Source organism: Perognathus longimembris, chromosome 24, assembly GCF_023159225.1.
Source record: "Perognathus longimembris pacificus isolate PPM17 chromosome 24, ASM2315922v1, whole genome shotgun sequence".
Classification (NCBI taxonomy): domain Eukaryota; kingdom Metazoa; phylum Chordata; class Mammalia; order Rodentia; family Heteromyidae; genus Perognathus; species Perognathus longimembris.
In genome coordinates this window covers 27052663-27076395 of record NC_063184.1, presented here as the reverse complement: position 1 = coordinate 27076395, position 23733 = coordinate 27052663, and the positions used below count along the sequence as shown (strand labels likewise).

At 36.0% G+C, this 23733-nt stretch overlaps 1 protein-coding gene across 1 annotated transcript in view; it reads right to left on the bottom strand.

The window, feature by feature from the left end:
• Lrba (LPS responsive beige-like anchor protein) overlaps positions 1–23733 on the bottom strand; it is a 417455-nt gene that overhangs the window by 299145 nt on the left and 94577 nt on the right. The window contains exons 26-32 of the mRNA XM_048333588.1: positions 21847–21974; positions 21313–21420; positions 19576–19735; positions 18623–19070; positions 8251–8396; positions 3160–3238; positions 498–631 (exon numbers count right to left, since the gene is read on the bottom strand). Of these exons, the coding sequence (XP_048189545.1) occupies positions 498–631; positions 3160–3238; positions 8251–8396; positions 18623–19070; positions 19576–19735; positions 21313–21420; positions 21847–21974 (1203 nt within the window). The remainder of the gene's footprint in view (positions 1–497; positions 632–3159; positions 3239–8250; positions 8397–18622; positions 19071–19575; positions 19736–21312; positions 21421–21846; positions 21975–23733) is intronic.

The following is a 23733-nucleotide window of genomic DNA, read 5'->3' as shown; positions in this document are numbered from 1 at the left end:
TTTGGAAGTAAAGAACGTATTTAGCGACTTTAAAATATAATGTGTGATATGCAACATTTTTTAAAAAAGGGAAATCCCTGCAATATAAACGTTCCAAATTTTAGTTAAAGTCTTGGCAAATTTTATTACTTAATAAAAATTTCCTTCAATATTTCATTAGATAAGTCCATGGATATGTAAATTATATCCCAAACAGATGAAAATAAACAGCCATTCAAATGGTAATTATTTCTAAAACCAAAACTTTCTTTTTCAAAAAAATTCATTGCTACTTTGTGTCTCTTCTGAACTGAGGCCACTCAACACCAATTTGATGTAAATTATTACATTACAACAGACTTGTGATAGACTTCAAAGGACAAAATATGTAAAAATAAAAAAAACCTTCTCAAAGGTGGAAATATATAAACAAAAAGACTCCATGAATTTATAGTCCATTTAAGTGTATAACCTTGAAATCTAAATAAACACAAATAAAATAAAGAACAAACACCCACTTGTTCCTTCTATAAGCAGTTCTTGTCCATGGCTACCCAAAAGTGTCCGAGAAAGAAAAGGTGCAAAATCCACAAAAATCTCTCGTAGAAGAGGAGCTGCCTTTTCCAAAGCATGTTCCAGCCTCTCTGTAATACTAATGGGAAAACTTCAGTTACTCGATTACTTAATAGAGTTCATCCATTTTCTGGTTCTTAAAAAAAAAAAAACAACTCCACCTTCATAGAAATGTAAAATTATGTGAAATATTTTTAAATGACCTGAAAGACATTATGCTAAGCACAGGTGTCCTTCTTCATGGACTATCCAGAATTCAACAACCTTTTTTTTTTTTACATTTGATCACAGTGTAACAAAGAACAGTTTTGCAAAGCATACCAGGATAACTTTAATCCATTTCAGAAGCTGACCTAGGAAATCGGAATGGGAAAATATTTCCTTTTCAGGGGGTGGGGGGAGTGATACTAGGGCTTGAACTCAGGATCTCATCACACTCACTCTCCCATATGAACCACTCCTCCAGCCTGTCTTTTCCTGTGTTGTTGGGTTTGGTTTTTTTGTTTGTTTTGGGGGGCGGGGTTGTTGTTGTTGTTGTTTTGGGTTTTTTTTTTTGCCAGTCCTGGGCCTTGGTCTCAGGGCCTGAGCACTGTCCCTGGCTTCTTTTTGCTCAAGGCTAGCACTCTGCCACTGAGCCACAGTGCCACTTCTGGCCGTTTTCTATATATGTGGTGCTGGGGAATCGAACCCAGGGCTTCATGTATACGAGGCAAGCACTCTTGCCACTAAGGCCATATTCCCAGCCCTCCTGGTTATTTTTGATACACAGTATTAAAGACTTTTCTGCCCAAATGCCTATAACCACAATCTTCCAGATTTCAACCTCTGGAGTAGCTAAGATTGTAATCCCTTGTGCTGTCCCTGAGCTCTTTTGCTCAAGAATAGTGCTCCACCACTTGAGCAACAATTCCACTTTCAGCTTTTTTGGTGGTTAATTGGAAATAAGTCTCAAAGGCTTCCCTTCCCAGGCTGGCTTTGAACTGCAATCCTCAGATATCGGCATCCTGATATTGGAAATCTTATCTTACCAACTAAGAGTCTTCCTTTTTATTCCCATTATAATCTAAACAAATCAATACTTCATTATATGTAGCTATTTACCACTCAACTTTGAGGTCAAGAATCACACCTTCATTTCCAAGTTGTTACCTAGAACATACGGTGTACACATGGTTATTATACGTGTATATTCCCTAAGTCCTAATATTTAATGTACATATGTGAAAATGGAACTAGGTAACTTGGGGATATGTATGGGTTGAGTTGGGAGAGATGAGGGAGAACAATGAAGGGGTGACATTGATCAAGATGCATTGCACTAATAAGTTAATATATTAAATTGAAACCACTCTGTATAACTACTTAAGGATCATTTTAAACATAACATAAAAATTCATGTGGCACTATGGTTCAAGTGGTAGAGCACCAGCTTGAGCTGAAGAGCTCAGGGACAGTGCCCAGGCCCAGAGTTCCAGCCCCATGACTGACAAAAACAAAACAAAACAACAACAAAAAAACACAAAAATTCATATTCTCCTAAACTGAAGTCTACAACAATTTCTTTCCAATGATATTAAAGTTATTTCTCATTTGAAAATTACATACTGCATAGGCACATTTTGTTCCCAACTGACATCCTAATATATAGTTGTACATAAACTCATACATACATAAACAAGTCTAAAAAAGAAAAAACAAGTACCTCCCATACCAAGAAATTGAGAGAGATATACATACCTTTATAAGCCAAAAAAAAATACAAAATCACTATTTATCTCTGTTCAAACCAGGAGTACTTCCCACTCACATAAACAAGAATTATTTCTGAAACCATCAACATAAGGTCACTGAAGATTCTGCCATCAGTAATCATCTTTTAAAAGGTAGTGCCCTATCATAATACTATTCCTTCCTAGGTATCTCATATGAGTTTTGGTGACTGCCTGATATCACATCTGCAAGCCTATACTGAAAATACTCCAGTGCCTACATTGATATTCTGATAAAGGTTTTTCCAAGTACAGTAAGAAAAATCAAGAACACTGTGTCCACTAAGGCTCTAGTGATGGGAAATGTATTCACAGAATGAATTAAATTTAAATACTCCCAATCACATAGAAAACAAAAATCTATCTACAGTAATATTGTAGCTTTGGTTTACTGTTACATGCTATTTAGATATTTTATAGAAAAAGAATACTGAGCTGGAAGTGTGGCTCAATGGCATAACTCCTGCCTAATAAGTACAGGGGTCTGAGTTCAAATCCTAGTACCACCAAAAAAGAAAATATATATATATATAATATATATATAAAACTCAAGCACTCAGCTTTAAAATTATTTGAGATAGAAATCATAGCTAATACATTTGTTATGTGTACAGCATATATTATTGCAAATAGCCACTTCTCGTAAACATTTCACATCTTATAATCTTCTGAAATGAAATCAACCTCTAAAATACCCCCAAGCCTATAAATGTCATTTATGAGAAGGAGGGAAGAAAGAAGAGAAGAGGGAAGGAAGGAGGGAGGGAGGGAAGAAGAATACATTATTTTTAAAAGTCATCAAAAGATACATATTGTATCAACTTAATAACTTAAATACCTCATATTTGAGACAGGGTCTTCTGGAACTGAACCCACTGTCGGAACGGATGGCAATTTTGCATTAGATGACCTACTGCCTATAAAAGAAAAATAACCATTGACAGGAATTTTGTTTTTAGATACAAGGATTCAAACCAATAGGATATTTACATCTGGCAACACAAATATACTACTATGCATTTAATACCCACTGCCATTTGGATAACATTAAAGTCTAGCAATTAATGTTTTTATTGACTCTTCATATATAAACCCCAGTTACAAGGTCAATTATCATTTGAGGCCATCTTTCCACCCATGGGATGAAAACATAATAGCAAAGCAAATTTTCATGGACAAAATTAGCTTCACAATTCCTCCTATTTAGCATCAACTGTCAATAGAAATTTAGAAGAAGTATTCTTTTAAACAGAAACATATAGTTCCAAGGTTGGCTTCAGAGTTAGTTATCTATTCATAAGAAAACGGTCTTTCACTCCGTTATCAGGTAACTCTGCCACTGTCAGCAGTTATATTACTCTTCGTGGATCTGGACTAGCAACCAATGAACAGAGGGGAATGAATTGTGTCATCACTATAATTATAACAGAGAACTAACTACATTTGTCAACCTATGTTCCAATAGATTTTTTTCACATCAGAGGAGACAATGGCAAGGTACAAATTTTATAGGAAATTTAGCATTTGATGGCAGAGGTATCTGGAGAACACAATATACTCACTAGAAGACTAAGAAGTGGTAGGCTGCTCCACTGGAACATCATACTGCCCAGTCCCCAAATTTCACCCCTCTTACCTAATTAGCATCTACCTGGTGGAGGAGCTGCCACCTTGAGATCATGGCCCTTACTGGCCACCATCTCCTCTCCCTAGCCTAACTCGTTTCACTAGTTTTTATAACACCCTTCTATAATACAGACTTTTACTAATCTATCTCTGAAGCATAGGGATATTTGTTCAAACTACAGGGTAAAATTAATTTCCACCATGTGATCCTATGAGTCTTCTCCACCAATACTTCCAGATAACCTTATCTTAAGTCTTGTATCCACATCATATTGTTAAATGACTGATTCATCTTGCTACAGTAAACAAAGTTCAAATTATTTTCTCCTATACAAGATTCATCTTCACTTTGTCAACAAAAGTAAATTGTTTAAAAGTATTACCTGACAGGGGCTGGGAATATGGCCTAGTGGCAAGAGTGCTTGCCTCCTATACATGAAGCCCTGTGTTCGATTCCCCAGCACCACATATATAGGAAACGGCCAGAAGGGGCGCTGTGGCTTAAGTGGTAGAGTGCTAGCCTTGAGCAAAAAGAAGCCAGGGACAGTGCTCAGGCCCTGAGTCCAAGGCCCAGGACTGGCAAAAAAAATTTTTTTAATTATATATATATATTCTGACAAGAGAAACTCACCAGAAAAATAACTCTTTCAGAACTAAAAAATGGATAAAGATTGAGATGTGCCTCCAGTGGTAGACTGCTGGCCTAACAATCATGAAGTCCTAAGGTCAACCCAGACTTCTCACCTAACTCAACCAGGTATAAATGTATCCAAGACAAGGGTCGTCATCCTTAATCTCTTATTCCCATCTCCTGAATGTTAGGGGATATTTCTTTCACTATTTCTATTTTTCACTACTTTTCTTTATTTACTAAGTTAATCCTTGCAAAACATTCTATCTCATTAGTTTTCATTTGTGTGAAATTCCTTGAAATGAATTTCGTTGTGGATTTGAAGTTCTTGGGATTTGTATGGAAAATTGGTAGCAAAGTCAAAGCCCCTCCATCCCCCCCCATTCCCCCCAAATCCTTTTCTCTATGAGTTCTCAGCCCTTTCCTTTCCTTGGTGACACAGCTACAAGGAAAATAAGTATAAAGATTCCAGAAAAAGACTAAGTACAGATATACTCTAACACCCAGTTATGCCACTCGTAGGTAATGTTTAAAGAAATCTAAGTTATCATATAATAAAAAGACCTTTACTGAAGAACTAACACCAACAGTCAAGCTATGACTCATTCTTGGTTCCTATGAACTAATGAATAGACTTTCTTGTGTTATACATACACAATGGAGTATTATTCTGCTGTGAATATGAATAGTGGTCATTCTAAGTAATAGCTGCTTCCTTAAAGAGAATGACATGTCTAACTTCTCAGCCTGACCATCCTTGCCTCCAGCATGGCAATATTTCACATCAGATAGACTGTCATGTACACTTTTTCTTTGACCTTAATATCTCAACAGTTTCAGCACTGTTGCTCTTAGCCCTCATTTTGTTTGTTTGGGATTTGCCTTTGGTTTAAGCAGTAGAAGCCAGAAAACTGATTGATGTCATTTTCGGTATGGCTCCCAAGATTACATACATTGTACTCATTTGGAGGTATATGTGCCAAAGTCATATGAATGCTGAAGTGCTTCTCTGAATCAAACTCCACACTGATAACACTTAAAATAGTTGTGCTGTTGAGTCCCATGTCTAAAGTTCTCAAACAAAGTAAGTTCCCATTTAGAAAGATAAAGATTGGGTTTTGGCAGGGAAGGAGGGAGACAGACAAAAAGAAGAGGGAAGAGAGAGAGAGAGAGAAAGAGGAGGAGGGGGGAAGGAAGGAAGGAGGGAGGGAGGGGAGGAAGAAAGAAGGGAAGGAGAGAGGGAGGGAGGGAAGGACGACGGACAGACAGACAGGACTATTTAGGAAAAGGAAGGGGACCAGCAGAAGGGGGAAAGGAGAGGTGAATATGATCAAAGTATACAAGGTATATGTTCAAAAATGAACATGATGAAGCCCATTACAAAGGGACGGAAAAAAAACAGCCACGAAGCTTGACTGTGCAAATATAGAACTCTAATTACTTTGCTTTTCCTTATTTCAATGAGCATTCCCTGCCTCAAATGACCCTATTTATCAGTAAATACCTCTAAATCCTTCCTTGGGGAAGCAGATTTGAGATCTGGGGGCCCAGTGTCCTCACAAAATGCATCCGGTGAAGAAACTAGATGTTTAATGTAAAACTCATTACTCTAGGGATTGGCAAGCAGCATATTAGGCTACAAAAAACAGCCTGCTTCAGTAACACAAGTGAACAATCGTTTTTGAGACAGGTCTAACCGTGTAGCCTCTGGGCACTAGAATTCACTATGTACCCCAGGGTAACACTCAACTTGGGAACCTCCTGCTTTGGCCTCTGTATTGTTGTGATTACTGGCATAAGTGATCACACCAGCTCGGGAGATAGAAGTTAAACAGTGACTTTTTAAAATTTCACTTAAGACAAAAATAAGGGGAAGAAAGAAAACTAATAGCTTAGGGCTGAGCATATGGCCTAGCCCTAGCGGTAGAGTGCTCGCCTCATATACATGAAGCCCTGGGTTCCATTCCTCAGCACCACATATATAGAAAAGGCCAGAAATGGCATTGTGGCTCAAGTGGTAGAGTGCTAGTCTTGAGCAAAAAGGAACCAGAGACAGTGCTCAGGCCCTGAGTCCAAGCCCCAGGACTACGGGGAAAAAAACGAAAACTAATAGCTTACTGCTGGCAGCTCATTCCTATCATCCTAGTTAGCTCAAGAAGGTTAGAAGCCAGTTTCAGCAGAAAAGTCCACAAGATTCCATCTCCAAAATAACAAAAAAGGCCAGCATGGAAGCATATCTTATGTGATAAGAGCACCAGCAAGTCAAGCAAGTACAACTCCCTGAATTCCAACTTTGGTACTAGTGGGGGAGAGGGGGAGAAAAAGAAAAGAAATCAAAGCCAAATGGTTTAAAAAAAAAAAAAAAAAGCTTTCATGTATCTGAATAAAACACAGTCATGAGTATTCAGTAACTCTAACCATTGTCCCAGACAAGAAAATGTTTTCATTGAAAGCTGGCCTTACACCACACTCAGAACTCATGGTCATAATTCTGACCCTAATATAATGAGTTGAAATGTATACTAAAAATTTGACAAATGGAACAATAGCAATTATTTCGTGATGCAACTTTTTCAGAAATGCCAATTTTCATGCCTAAAAGAGAACACTGCAAAAACAGATTTTTACAAAGTCGTTGTCTTAGGTCATAAAACTACTTAGCTAACAAGGATACATTAATCACCAACAGTGATCATTTAAAAAAATTCACATGAAAAAAAGTTGTCCTTGATTTCTGCCAGAGAGAAAATGCAATTTCCATCTATATTATGCATTTTTTCAACTCACATAAAATACATGTTAGTTGATAAATTGTTTCTGATTAATCGCACATTAAATATCTCTATCAAATGATTACACATATGTAAGTGCAGGGACTGTTTCCACAGTGGAAGGATACTGACTTATCTTTTCCTTATCTTGGCACTGATAAACTGGCTCCTTCAAACTCACAGTTTTCCAGCGATTCAAAAGAACAAAAAGGGAAATGCAAATAGATCATCTGTCCAGCATCTATCCAGGGAGTAGCCAATTGTTTATTCAAGGTCTCTAAGGATCTAAATAACTAATGTTCTTAGCAATAAAGAATCACTAAAACAAATGCCAATTAATCCCTAAACTTTGCTACACTGTGTATATGTGTGTGCATGTGTGTCTATCTTCCTGCCTGTCTCTTGAAACAGTTCTTTAAGAAGTGGTCTACATTAACAATACAATGTCCTTATTAAATAAATAAAACTTTCATAGGATGAATAAAGAATCTTGGCCTAAATATTATATAAAACAACTCAAATATTTCCAGCCAACATTAAAGAGTAACTTACTAATAATAGTCATAGCTCAAATAAATAGATAGCTACATAAATAGCTCAAATAAAATAAATAGTATTTTAGTAAATACTCAAATTGCTAAAGTTTGCAAACTTGCAAGCACTCAGCATATAAATTATTGAAAAACAGTGCACTAAGTTCCTTTACTGAGCTAGTTCAATTTTGTTTTAGTCATTATGCTTTCAAGGATGGTGGCAACATATTTGAAAAAAAAGTAACAAGCAATCAACATTTAGAACCATGTTAGACCCTAGACAATTAGATCGTTGTCTTACCTTTAATTTCTCCAGATTTTTATATAACCTAGAAGCATTTTGTGGGAAGCACTCATTTCTAACTCACCTGGGGACTCTCCACCCACATCTGAGGCTTGGGCTGAATCCATTGAAGAAACCACACTGACAGCATTGGTAGGCGCAGTGGTAAGTGCACTTGTAGAAAGTGTGGAAGGTAAGACTGCTGATTTTTTTGTTGCAATTACCACACTTCTATAATGAAGAAAGAAAATATATTTTGAAATAGGAATCACTTGAGTTAACTGCATAAATTTCAAAATAAAACCTGTAAGCTAGCCCTTTCGAGTTTTTTCTATCTCTATTTTGAGGTATAATTTAGAATATTTTTCCAACATGAAATCTCTTCAATGTTGGTCATACTTTATTTGCAGCTAATTTGTTTTAGAAATAAGATAATGTTGCTAGGCACTGGTGGCTCACACCTGTAACCCTAGCTACTCAGGAGGCAGAGAACTGAGGATCACAGTTCAAAGCCAGCCTGAGCAGAAAAATTTGTGAGACTCCTATCTCTAATTTAAGCATTTTTAAAAAATAATCTGGAACTGGACCTGTGGCTCAAGTGGTAGAGGACTAGCCTCAAGCACAAAAGCTCAGGGACAGTGCCCACGCTCAGAGTTCAAGCCCCAGGACTAGCAAAAAAAAAAAAAAAAAAAAAAAAAAAAAAAGGAAATAAGAAAATGTCTTATAAAAATACAACAACCAATTTTTTTACATTTAAACTTATATTTACCACACAGGATGTTTTTTATAGAAGGTAATCTTTAATTATCTAATAGATAAAATATAACAAAAATACATTCTAAGAAACAAAATTTGGGGAACTCAAGTAGAAAGTAATTAACTTTTTTAACCTCAAAACTAAAACAGAAAACTCAAAAGATTTTAATAGACTGCAAATATGAAATCCTAAAAACTTAGAAATCTTCTAAAGTAAAAGAGAACAGATCTTTTTTTTAAAAAAAAAAAAGGATATAGTTCCATTTTTCTGTGATAGTTCCATTTTTCTGTTCTTAAGCCCCCAACACTGTCCTTTAACAATGCTGCATACATAAAACAATGCATAAGTGAAAAAAATGCAAAAAATCAAATCATCAAAATTGTTTATCATGTGTATTTAAACATAGGTATTTATGACATACCAATTTCAATTAAAATAGAATAGTTTATAGTAAAATAGTAACTAAAAGACCTTGTTAGACATAACTTAAAAGGCATTTTTAATTGAAATTGGCTCCATAAACATGCAAAAACCTAGTTAATGAGGTAAAAAGGACAGCTGATATATAACACACTCCCACAGCAGCGCTTACTTTTAATTACCTGGTGTTAACCATAAGCCCAAAGTCTTCAACATTCAATTTATTTAATCACAGCTTTTGTTGACAATACTATAACTGCAAGCAGCAAGTATTCCCTCAGTAGCTTTAAAGTATTCTGTTTCTAAACAAAGTTACTTAGGTACTTGATCCCAATAAAGGCATGCAGAATGGGAAATTATGCAATTCCAATATTCGTTTTTGTTGTTATTTCAAAGAGAACACAAAGTGAATTAGGTTCCGTTTTACCTCAGTGACTATCATATGAGGGCAAATACTGTTGCCAATTAAATCAAGTTCTCTTGTGCTAGGCATGGCTTATTCAGTGTACTTGGGGGTAGCTGGAGTCACATCATTATAAGGGTGACTGCCAATGTTAACTATACACTAAAAAATAGAAGCAACAGCCACCTGAGCCCCTAATTCAAAAAGGGTGCACTGGTCCTGGTAGATCTATCAGATAAGGATTATCAGCTTGAAGGAAAATAGATGGGATGTATACTTTTGTCTCTGTGTGTTTCCTCTATACACACGTCCTGGGAGTACATTCAGAAAATAATATAAAATATTATTTGTGCTTTCTATCGCACACTAAACAGAAATTTACAAGCCACTCTTTAAGAAAAGTCCCTATACTCTAGCAACCTGCTTTTGGAAAGAAAAAAGGAAAAGTATGAAGAATTCATTTTCACATTTGTTTACAAAAGAAAGGATTACCACAATCTAGATTCCTCATAAAATAGACATATACTGACAGAAGCAATGGAAAATAATACTCAAAATAGTAAAACGGCTTTTTTCTACAATCAAAGTTTTGGGCAAATATCAACCCTATGACCTCAACATTTTACCCCTTTGACTTTTCTCTTTTAAAAAAAAATGCTGTCTACAAAAAACATATACCATCATGCTCCCTGATACTTTATTTAAAAGAGCTAAAAACTGAAAATGTTTCAAACATCCTTTATGCACAAAAATTAAAACTTTGAATGACTATACATTTGCACAATACTATTCAGCAAAAAAAAAAAAGATCCAAAATGGAATTGAACGTTATTTTGAAAGGAAAATCCCTTACAGTATGTTAAGAACTCATACACTGTGTTCACTTTTACGCGAAGTTCTAGAATAGGTGAAACTAATCTATAATAGAAAAATCTGAATAATAACTTCTGGGGTACAGGGGCAGGAATTTGAGGAATAGTCAAAACTACTGATATCTTGATGGCCACTTTTATGTCTACAAATATATAAAATAGTCAAACTCATCAACTACTGCACTTACGATTCCTGCCTTTGGGGCTCAGGGATAAAGCTCAATTGTAGAACATTGCCTAACATGTCCCAGGTCCTAGGTTCAGGAGGAGGAGGAAAAGAGGGAGGGGGGGGGTGGGAGGAAGGGAGGAAGAACAGATAGAGAGACTTGGAGAGTTGTGCTTTTCACTATGTATAAATTTTACCTTTGAAAAGACATATGGATCTTTACCTAGAGAACTGCAGTTGAGTGTTTATGCGTGAGGTGAACTGATGTCTACAATTTACTTTGAACTGCATCCAAAAAAGAGGATTGACGAAGAGTTACATGATAAAGGAAATAGAGCTAAAGAGTAACTAGATTCTCAGTGATAGTTCTAAGGATATTTGATATACAGTTTTTTCAACTTCGCTGTATGTTTGTCTATTTTCATAATAATTTATTAGAAAACTGAAAATAGAAAAAATTTACTACAAATGCTTCACAATATGCACAATCCCTACTTGTCTAGCATAGTTAATAAATACAATAAAAGAACCTGACTACTTCTAATCCTCATCTTACTGCTATTAATGATTTTTGTCATAAAAAAATCTTTTCAGTTCAATAACTACTCCCTAAAATCTTGCACATATTTTTACCTGCATTTACATTTTACCAAACATTCCTCACACATTTTTATAACATGCTCTGATGATTCTTAAACATACTCCAACCCTTCGTTAGGCTATTCCTCAGCTAAAATGCCTTCCTCTTTATCCTACATGGCAATAAACTTTACATTTCAAAATCCTGCATTGTGGTAAGCCTTCCCAGATTCAAGTCAAAGTTCATAATGCACTATTCTGTTCATAAATTCTCCTACAAAAAAAATCTTATTATATGATATGAAATTATAAATTCTAGCAGCAGCTTGTTCCCATTAAACACTGGCAATATGGCAGGAAATACTCAGTTTGCAAAACATAAATAAGATTTCTATCTTAAAACTTTAAAAAGTAAAGCTCAGACCACAAACAAGAACACACGAAAGCCACCAGCACAACAATGTTCATCGCAGCACAATTTGTCATAGCTAGAATTTGGAACCAACCCAGATGCCCCTCAGTAGACGAATGGATCAGGAAAGTGTGGTACATATACACAATGGAATTTTATGCCTCTATCAGAAAGAATGACATTGCCCCATTTGTAAGGAAATGGAAGGACTTGGAAAAAATTATACTAAGTGAAGTGAGCCAGACCCAAAGAAACATGGACTCTATGGTCTCCCTTATAGGGAATAATTAGCACAGGTTTAGGCAAGTCACAGCAGAGGATCACAAGAGCCCAATAGCTATACCCTTATGAACACAAAAGATAATGCTAAGTGAAATGAACTCCATGTTATGGAAACGACTGTTATATCACTGTTGTAATTACTTTCAACATGCGATGTGAAACCGTAGCTTCTATTGTTGATGATCCTCTTGTATCCCCTTTCTGTGGTTGTACCTGCACTATCTCTGTATCTTATCTGAATACATTGGAAACCATGTATACAGGTATTAGAACTAGGAAACTAAAAGGGAATACCAAAATCGAGAGACACAGGGTAAAAAAGACAAACGATTACAAAAGCAATACTTGCAAAACTGTTTAGTGTAAATCTACTGAACAACTCATGGGGGAGGAAGGGAAAGGAGGGAATGAGGGAGGAGGTAACAAACAGTACAAGAAATGTATCCAATGCCTAACATATGAAACTGTAACTTCTCTGTATATCAGTTTGATAATAAAAATTTTAAAAAATCCAAAAAAAAAAAAAGAGTAAAGCTCAGAAAGGTAAAGTAACTTGCCTAAATAAATCATAGAACTGCCCTGCCAATCTACATTTGCCTAAAACCAGAGCCTCTCTTTCACCTATTTCCTTATACTGACTTTTGGGGGGAAAGCTTAGGACAGTACTCAGGTTTGAATTAAGCACCTCATATTTGCTAAGCAGGCATTCTATTGCTGAGCCACTCCTCCAGCTCTTTTTTGCACCAATTATTTTTGAGTTAGGGTCTCACTTTGTGCCTGGACTGCTTTCTAACTATTTGATACTTCCCTATCCTAGCTGGAATAACAGAGGTGGCACTATCACACTAAGCTTTTTTCAGTGAAATAGTTTCAGAATGTTCTTCTTGGGGGTGGGGGGGGCGGGGCGGGGCGTGCTTGAACTCTAGGCCTGAACTCTCTAGGCCTGGATGCTGGCCCTGAGCTCTTTTGCTCAAGGATAGCGCTCTAGCACTTTGAGCCACAGCAGTACTTCTGGTTTTGTGGTGGTTTATTGACGATAAGAGTCTGACAAACTTTCCTGCCCAAGCTGGCTTTCAGCTGCAATCCTCAGATCTCAACCTCCTTGAGAAGCTAGGATTACAGGCATGAGTCACCAGTGCCTGGCAAGTTTCAGACTTTTCTGCCAGGGCTAAATAAGCTACAACTGCAGTCCTGGTTTCAGATGTGAGCCACGGGCACCTGACTCATATTGGTGTTTTCGGTTGTTGTTTTTTTTAAGTTTATAGAAATATAATGCATCTACCATACAATTCATAGACGTTTACAATAGTTTTAGAAAATTCAGTTTTCCAATATTATTCCAATACTAATATTTAAATATAATCTTTCATTATAATCATCTACAAGCAAGAGTAATAAATATTCTCTTCTTTTCTTTCTTTTTTTTTTTTACCAGTCCTGGGCCTTGGACTCAGGGCCTGAGCACTGTCCCTGGCTTCTCTTTGCTCAAAGCTAGCACTCTGCCACTTGAGCCACAGCGCTACTTCTGGCCATTTTCTATATATGTGGTGCTGGGGAATCGAACCCAGGGCTTCATGTATACGAGTCAGGTACTCTTGCCACTAGGCCATATTCCCAGCCCCAAGAGTAATAAATATTCTCAAGATATAAAATTAGGTGGTACATCTGTTCATAAAGAAAAAAACTGCATTTTTTATTCTAACTCTGTAACAAGTATATAAAAGACCACTAAAAATTTACAAATTTCTGAATTAACTGACTCAAACATTACTTCTGAGAAGTTACACAATAATGTGTCAGCTTTAGACTACATAAAAATTTTTTAAAAATCTAAGCAATGATGAGTTACAAAAACATTAGTAAGAAGATTCTAAGATATATTTCCTTTACTATTTTCCTTACTAATAAAGTTACAGTGTAAAAGACAAAAACGTTCAACAGAAGAAATCTTTAACCTATCATATTCATCTTCATATTCATCTTCTATATTAAGTATACATCTAAACTAGCAAGTGCAAATTCCATAGTTTAAACTATTTAAACAAGAGTTTAAACTGAACACTACTTAGGACTGACCATGTGAGAACTAAGCATTTCACATTATCTTTGGAAATAACAAAGAAAATGCAACATACATTAGAAGAAATATGCAGGCAATATGTTATGAATAGTTCTGAATATTTCTGACATCTTAGACAACAAATCAAGGTGGTCATTTTCTTCTTTCCTTTTCTTCCTACCTCCCCCTTCTCCTCCTCCCCTCCCCCTTTCATCCTCCTCCACATCCTCCTCTCCCAACTTAATTTGTGGTGTCAGAGCCTTGTGCATGCTAAACATACATGTTACTACTGAGGTCTACCCCCAGCACTGAGGTTTCTATTGAAGAAACAAACTAAAATCATACTTCCGGTTTTAACAAAAAGTAATCCTTTTTTTTTTCATTAAAAAAACATAAAAGACAGATAACCAGTTTTGCAAGCTGGTTCTCCAAACTAACAATTAAAGCCAAGAATTAAAACTATAATGTTTTACCTGGAAGTCTTTATGAATTCACTTTAATGAGCACTTAGTATGTGTTAGTCACTCTGAAGAATGATTTCATTAATACTATAATGTGTTATCACATCAAACCAGTGACAAAAAAGTACTTTTCCTAACATTGCTCACATGCTAAATGGAAATACTAATCTCTTCCTTTTTAAGTCTAAACCACTGATCTTGAAAATATATTTTTAACAATTAACCATTAGCAAATAAATAAATAGCAATAGTATCCTCCAGATAAATGTGGCTCAGAAATTCAATTATCACAAACTTCCACATAAATTCTATTTTATTTAACATGCAAATAGTTCACTACAAGAGAAAAGAACATTTTAACCTGTTATTATAGTCCCTAAGGATTCAGTTGAAAAGGCAGACTGGTCCTTGAACTTTATCAAGATAAATCCCTGGCATCCACTAATCACCACAGAGGATCTCCGAATTAGATAAGAGCAAGAATTTGGCATGGGAATGAACACAAACACCTTTCTGTTCACAAAGGCCCACAACCTGGCAGCCTTTCAGCAAGGTTTCACTCACGGAGCTGTTACTCTAAACTTTCCAGCTATGGCTTGGAAGTTGATAATTCTTAAGATATGAGGAGACTTGTGATTTCTGACACAGCATTCCTGAGATAAATACATGATCAGAAGGATGCTTTGAAATTCCCAAAGATACTATACTGGCCCAAGGCTGCATAAAAGTTTTTCAGAAAGTGTTTCTTGCTATGAAAAGGAAAGGGAAAAACAGAGCAGTTTGCACTCTACCAGACAATGTTAGATAAATACCACAAAACATCCTGACAAAAAATTCCACCATCAAAATTACCTCTATTTTCAATTTCATAAAATCCCTTAAAATGTACTACACCAAAGAATGGCTTCCTAAATAAACATTTCACACAGGCACCAATAAATCATACATTTATCAGCAAAAAAAATTTTAAATAATGTATGGAATTTTAGTCACCTATTTAAAAATCATTTTACTACTAGTAGGATACATTCACTTTCAAAAACCTAGCCACTCAGTTTGCCATTTATACAAATTTAAATAATTTGAAACAAAGAAAAATTTTAAATATAACATATACTACATCCCATCTTGAAAATAAACAGTCATAAACAGTTCAGTATATATTCCCTGTTTCATATCCCCTACTTGTTTTCTTATTAGCATACATTAATTGGAATAAATATTTTTGAGACCATATATATATACATATATATGACATATATGACATTGTGTGTGTGTGTGTGTGTGTGTGTGTGTGTGTGTGTGTGTCATGGGGCTTGAACTCTGGGCCTGGGCCCCTGTCTCTGAGCTCTTCAGCTCAAGGCTAGTGCTCTACCAGTTGAGCCACAGCCCCACTTCGGGTCTTCTCATGGCTAATTGAAGATAAGAGCTTCACAGACTTTCCTGCCAGGGATGGCTTTGAACACGATCCTCAGATCTCAGCCTCCTGAGTAGCCAGGATTACAAGCGTGAGCCACTGGCGCTCAGTACTATTTTGTACAGTACCCTGACAGTGTAAAATTATCATCATATTCTGATACATCGTGCTTTTCCCTTCTCTGTTTAATGACTGAATAATGAGTGACTCTTAACTGAAATGCTTGAATCTAGAAATTTTCTGATTTTAGATCTGGAAATATTTACATACACAGAAAATGAAGTTATCTTAGGGAGGAGATGACTCAAGTCTAAATATGAAAGAGAGGGTATGGGAGGAGAGAGAAGAGGGAAAAAGCCAACTTCAAACAGGAAAAAGACTAAAATAACATACAGATATCACTGTACAGTCCAACAACAACGCCAAAGAAAATGAAACAGATTCACAAAGAAAAGGTTAAATTATTGCAATGTGTCAAAAAGAAAACTGAGGTCAACTAAACTGGCAATACCACTGGCCAAAACATAGAATCAAGAAATAGAATATCGGGGGCTGGGAGTATGGCCTAGTGGCAAGAGTGCTTGCCTCCTACACATGAAGCTCTCGGTTCGATCCCCCAGCACCACATATATGGAAAACGGCCAGAAGGGGCGCTGTGGCTCAGGTGGCAGAGTGCTGGCCTTGAGCAAGAAGAAGCCAGGGACAGTGCTCAGGCCCTGAGTCCAAGGCCCAGGACTGGCCAAAAAAAAAAAAAAAAGAAAGAAATAGAATATCAACTAAAGTAATAAAAATATAATGATTACAAGCCACTAAATAAAACAAGAAGCTATAAGACCGTAAAATGAATGAACTGTAAATGTGATGAGGATGATAGGTTTTGTTGTATTTCTTTATAAGGAATATCTTTACATTACCAAAAAAATAGAAAAATATTATTTTAATTAGGAATCAGAAAGAGTTTCATAAGCAATGAAACCACTTGACAGGATGTAACAAGAATACTCAGTGTGATTTCTATGACACTGCCAAGATGAATTAATCCAAATCTAATAATAAAGCAACATTCGGAAAATCTAAAATAGAGATTTTTCTAAAACTGCCTGTTATATTCATTGAAAATTGTAGGATTACTAAATTCAAGTAAAGACTGAGGAATTGCTCTTCTAGACTAAAAAACAATAAACACAAGAACTAAATGCAAACCATAATTTTGCACTTTTCTTTCACTACAAAGACTGTTATTGAAACCATTATTGAAATCGGAAAATATTTGAAGATTAAAAGGGAGTAGTATACCAATTATCAATGTTAATATATTTTTCTTTTCAATCTTTATTTCAATATATGGATACACTAAAATTAACATGTTTTAAGTGTGTATTTTAGTGAGGATACATTCTTTATAATACACAAAGAAAATGCTTAGGTAAATTTTCAAAAAGTTTCTTAAGGAAGCAGGATCGACAAAGTCAGGAATCTACTGTCAGCCTTTTCAGCTGATAAAATTCTGAATATCTTGTTGAATTTCTGAGTCACTAAAATCCAGATTCATCAATTTTTAAAATTATTTTTGTCGGTCATGGGGGTTTAACACTCAGGGCCTGAGCACTGTCCTTGAGCTCTTTTGCTCAGGCTAGCACTGTATCACTTTGAGCTACAGCTCCACTTCCAATTTTCTGGTGGTTAATTGGAGACAAGAGTCACACAGATTTTCCTGCCCAGGTGTCTTCAAACCTCGATTCTCAGATCTCAGCCTCCTGAGTAGCTAGGATTACCAGGAGCGCCCTGCTCCAATTTTTTTTTTTTTTTTAACAAAGGCTGTCATATACTGGTAAAAAAGGAAGTAGCAGTAGCCATTTGTAAGCATAGGTAAGTTGTAACCAAAATAAACAATAAAAGGTATTTTACACATGTCTTATCAATACAATTTTGGGGGGGGGGGGCAGAGAGGACAGCAATGAGGATTTAACTCAGGGCCTTGAACTTGCTATGCAGACACACTACCAGCCAGCCATTTTGGTGTTGGTTATTTTTTGAGACAGATTAGCATTTTATGCCCAGGCTAGCCTTGATCTCCATCCTGTCTGTACTTTTCTGAGTTAGTGGAATGATAAGTGTGCACAAGATAGAGTCCCAGGAGGTTTTATGCTAAGCTGGCTTCAAAGTATTAGCTAGGACTATAGGTTCAAGCCACCACACCCAACCAAAATCATTTTTTAAAACCTTACTAGTATGAGAATAAAAATCTGCAACATATAAGCCACAAAATAAAAATATTTTTAAAATTTGGGTCAAGAAAACTTTTTTTTTTGCCAGTCCTGGGCCTTGGACTCACGGCTGAGCATTGTCCCTGGCTTCTTTTTGTTCAAGACTAGCACTCTACCACTTGAGCCACAGCGCCACTTCTAGCCATTTTCTATATATGTGGTGCTGAGGAATCAAACCCAGGGCTTCATGTTTATGAGGCAAGCACTCTACCACTAGGCCATATTCCCAGCCCTCAGGAAAGCATTTTAATGTTGAAGGTATAAAAAATTCCAAGTCAATCTGAATTCCTATTTATCTTTTATGATTTGCAAATATAATTATAGCAAAACAAAAGACTACATATATTTGTGTATATATATACCTGTCAAAAGATCTGAACTGTACAGGTTGTTCAGCAGACAAATCACCAAGGGCACCAAGGCAGGCTGGTGGCAGAAGGGCAGGATCCACTGTGACTCCATCTGCTGGTATGTTAACCAAGCTTCGAAGAATGTCCTTCACGTTGACATTTTTTGAAACTGGAACTGCCGTTGCCTTGTTATCCAACTCATCTCCACCATCATTTTTGGTTTCCTGAGACTTATTGACTTCCAAGGAAAGAGTACAGAGCACCTCACTGATGGCATCTGGGCCTGCACTGACCCCTGCAGGGCCTGCTGGTGGAGCAACTGACACATGGCTGCCCAAGCCAGAAGCAGTTTCCTCTCCAAGGCCGGAGTCCCTCCTTCGAGTAGGTGAGGTGCTTTCTATGGATTCTTCCACTGACGAAAGAGTTAGAGAGCTGAATGCTGCTGGTATGTTTTCTACATCTTACCCATAAATAGAGGGGGAAAAAAGGCAAATTAAAATATTCACAACTAATAATAAAAAGGTATATTTGGTCTGAATAGGTATCCTGTACTTTTAAATGGTCAAAAGCAAAAACTACTGGCATTTCACAATATATGAAAAGTTTCACAATATACATAATATATTAAGCAAATACATCTATAACCAAAAGTGATGGCATGATGAAATATCTTCTCTCCCACCTAAATGATTGGACTAGAGGAACTTTAGTTCAGTCCTTATCAGTCTTCTGATATTTTTCTATCTACATTTATTCCCTTAGTGATTTTATCTACTCTCAAAAAAAAAAAATCCTCTTTTAGCTAACTGCCTTCCCTACATCTGTTAAAAGACACCTAAAATTAACACATTAAAACCAAATGCATCATTTTTATACAAAATCAGATGTAAGTCCCAGAACCAATGTTTTCACTGTCAAGTTTCACTTGAACTTCGGGTACCACAAAATGAAATATGTGAACTTACCAGGAAGGGATGCACTCCCATTTTCACTACTCGTTTCCTTAAAAGACTGGCTTCGTCTTTCATGCTGGGGTTCCAAAATGTCTCTATACTTCGAGACCATAAGAACAGAGATGAAGTATACAACAGCCAAAGCTAAGAACTGAGCTTGTTTACTATCCTCCTGGGAAAGAAATTGAAGAAATTATTCCCATCATCATTAACTAACACATTTAATCTTATTTCACATCCTAACTTTGTTGTTTGAGACAGGATCTCACTATGTAGGCCACGCTGGCCTAGACTTCACAATCCTCCTGCCTCAATGTTGACATCTCAGAATGCTAGGGTCACAGGCATGCACCATCACACTAAGCTTAATAGTTAAATACAAAGATGTTCATAATCTTTCAGTGTAAAAAGAAACTAATAGATTATTTGTAGTAAGATAATTTACTAACAAATTCATCTAAACAAAGATTAAGATGACTCTTGACAATCTGCATTTAAACAAAGGACTTACACTTTCAAAACAGAGAAAAAGAAACCACAAATGAACTTTAATAACTGAGTGACTAAATTCAAGCCATATAAAGTATGCTGACATTACCCAATAGTAACTACAACTAAATGAGTATAACTCGTTTTTTTACTCACAACCACAAAATTTAAATACATAAAACATCACAGCATAAATTAGGCTACAAATATCCAGGAGGAATTATAAGGCTATCAGAAACAGAACAGAAAGCACAGACAACTACCTGTCTAGGATTGAAATATACTGTCTGCCACCAAGGAAAAGGGCAAACTGAACTGCCTTCTAGCAGAGGCCCTTCTGACTCTACAGATTATCTCTGTGAACTCTGTGTTTAATCTAACTACTCATCTTCAAAAGTGCTTGCATACACACCACTGTTCCAATAACTTTTCAAAATAGACTTACTAATGATTTTAAACAAAAGAAATCAACCTGTCAAACCCTAAAAAGTAAAGACTTCTCAAGTAATAGTAAATTTAGAATAAAATTAAAAAGTTGGCCTAGACTGTGCCAGACACTAAATGAGCAGTAAGTATTCTATAGTACTTACTAACAATACTCCCTATAATGAGATTACAAATAATTTTTATTTTTTATATCTTCATTTTTTTCTATATAATGCTAAAATTTCTATGTGAAAATTGGTCATATTCTGTATCAAAATCAGCTAAAAGAAAATTTTTTCATCTATAAAAACTAAAGAAAAACATTAAATTGAGAGCAACACTTCATCACTAAGACATATTACTACATTGACATATCTTTGTAAGGAAAATATTAAATGTTCAGCTAAGGAATATACTACCCAGTCCCAGAGTTAAGACTGCTGGTGAGAATCCTGTTACCAAAGCTCTCTGTGACTCAGATTCCTCATCTATAAGATAGATGAGAATAATGAAAATGTACAATGTGAAGAGTTGCAGGACTTGAGTTCATGTAAAGACAAACACTGCTCACTGTGTAATACTGCATTCTTCCTATCAGTAACATCGCTCTAATATACAGAATACTCTCATATACTTACTTACACAGATAATTTTGTCCAGTAGTAGTACTCTGAGAGTCTAAAATCATTCTCAGGAGAAATTGGTTTCTAGGCCTATTTTTACAGGACTACTTTATACTTCGGATCATAAACAACTCTCACTCCCCATATTTTTGGCTTAGGAAAAAAAAATCTATGACCTAAGAGAGTACCAGTAAGAAATAATTGAACTTACTATATCTCGGAAAACAACTGCCCTAAGCCGATTAATATCCATGTCTTGCAGGAGCCTGTCAAGATCTCTTACTGGAGATATACCACCAGTCACAATGTCTACTGGACTCTAAAATAAAAATTAAAATACATATTACAGGTATTGAAAAATAAATAAGCACAGTATCCCAAGAACAAAAAGGAATGCTATAACATTCCTTATTCCACTTTTTTCCACATATTCTTCTTCTTAGGGGATGTAGGAATATAGAGTTTTGTCAGAAGCACTGACATACTTGGGAGGAAAAGGTATCAAAGAATCAAGAAAAGCAAACATTTGAAAAAGCAGACAATATTAAAGATAAGCAAATCTTTACTGTATATTTAAACACAAACATTTGACTGTTCTGCTCACTAAAATAACTATTTTAGGATCTCTGTCAGAGTTATTTAACTTCGCATTGAAATAAACAAATTAATTTAAGATCTTAATTGGGAAAGATGAGAATGTTTTTGGTGTTGATGTTTTTTCTTAATTAATGATTCTGTATCTTACCTTTGCTGCTAATTTCCCCAGGGGAACCAGGCAGTGTATTGTTTTCAGGCCTTTCGCTGCATCTCCCTTAGCTTTCAACTGTGAATGCTGTTGACACTCTAAGCAATTCCTTACGGCCACTGCACATACTATGATATATAAAAATACAGTTAAGCTTATAGAGCTAATATAAATCATCGTACACAATCAGATTTACATAAGATTTTACCGTAATCAAAATACTTCAGCAAATTCTAAAATGCCCCTAACTATCACGCGGTATTTGTTGTCTGATTGTCCCTGTTTGGTGCTGGTAAAAACAGGAAGCAGTATAGCTTAATGATCAGCAGAAAATGAAAGCATTGTGGTATCTTGTTTTATTTAACTTTTTATTTGGAGGTGGGGGGAGAGAGTAAGATAGGACAATACAGGGAACAGAATCACAGAACCCAGCAAGAGCTAGGCAAATGCACTACCAGGGAGCTGCATTCCCAGCCCAGTCCAGAAAAACAGAGTAGACTGCTGTTCCACAGGTATGTCATAGTAAGTAGATCAACCCTTCATTATGAAACCAATAAGAAAAAAATGTAAAAAACAAACAAAAAAAGGAAGAGTACAGGGAGCAGGCAACTCACAGTTCTACACACTAGTTTAGGAAAATAAACTATTGCCCTCATTAAATGAAAATAAATTAGAAAGTTCCTTTTTGTTTTTGCCAGTTTGAGGATATGAACTCAAATGACTTGTACTTTTCCTTGCTCACTGTTGTCAGTCTACCACTTGAGCCATATCTTCTCCTCTAGCTTTCTGCTGGTAATCAGAGATAAAAGTCTCTCAGATTTCTTTGCCCTGGCTGGCTTCAAATCTGGATGCTCAGATGTCAGCTTCCTGAGTAGCTAGAGGTACAGGTGTGGGCAACTAGCACTCAGCTCCCAGGGCTTTCTTTCTTTTTTTTTAATTAATTAATTTTTTTTTATTTTTTTGGCCAGTCCTCGGCCTTGGACTCAGGGCGTGAGCACTGTCCCTGGCTTCTTTTTGCTCAAGGCTAGCACTCTGCCACTTGAGCCATAGCACCACTTGAGCCACAATGCCACTTCTGGCCATTTTCTATACAAGTGGTGCTGGGAAATCGAACCCAGGGCTTCATGTATACGAGGCAAGCATTCTCGCCACCAGGCCTTATTCCCAGCCCCCAGGGCTTTCTTAAGTTATATCAATGACACAGGATACTAATATTGATTGGAAGAGGATATAGCACTGACAGGAATCTTTACCAGTTCTAATATTCACTGGTTTTCAATAAAAGAACTAGAATGTAGGAAACAGAAAATAGAATTTAATACGTTCTCCAATCAGGCACTTAAGATTTAGAAATTAATTTGATTTTAAACAAATATGATTTGCTTGATATTACATAGTAATTCCAATTCTCAAATTCATTAGATTGAAGGTCTTGAAATGAAGAAGGGTGGAAAGGGAAATTAGGGACAAAATAACGTTGAATAGAGAAGCTTTTTATATGACTAGAAAGCACATGACTGATTTCAAGAGCCTCACCAAAAAAAGTAACTTATATAAATTATATTGCCAAGTTCTTTTAGAGCATCCTAACTCTGAAAATGTTTTAACTGGCATCCTGAATAAAAATAGTAATTGTACATAAAAATACAGCATACATATTTATTAGTGATGTAACATATACTCTTGCTAAGTACGGAAATAATAGATCATTTTTTAGGTCTTCTGCTGACAATGTTACATTTTCACAGATGCCTTATGTCTGATCTGACTTTTATACAGTAGTTGTGATACTCCTAAGGGTTCCCACCCTTCCATCTCTCCCACCATCTCTCTTCATTTGATAAGCAAATCATTTAACAAACTCTCTCAGTACTTACAACTAGATAC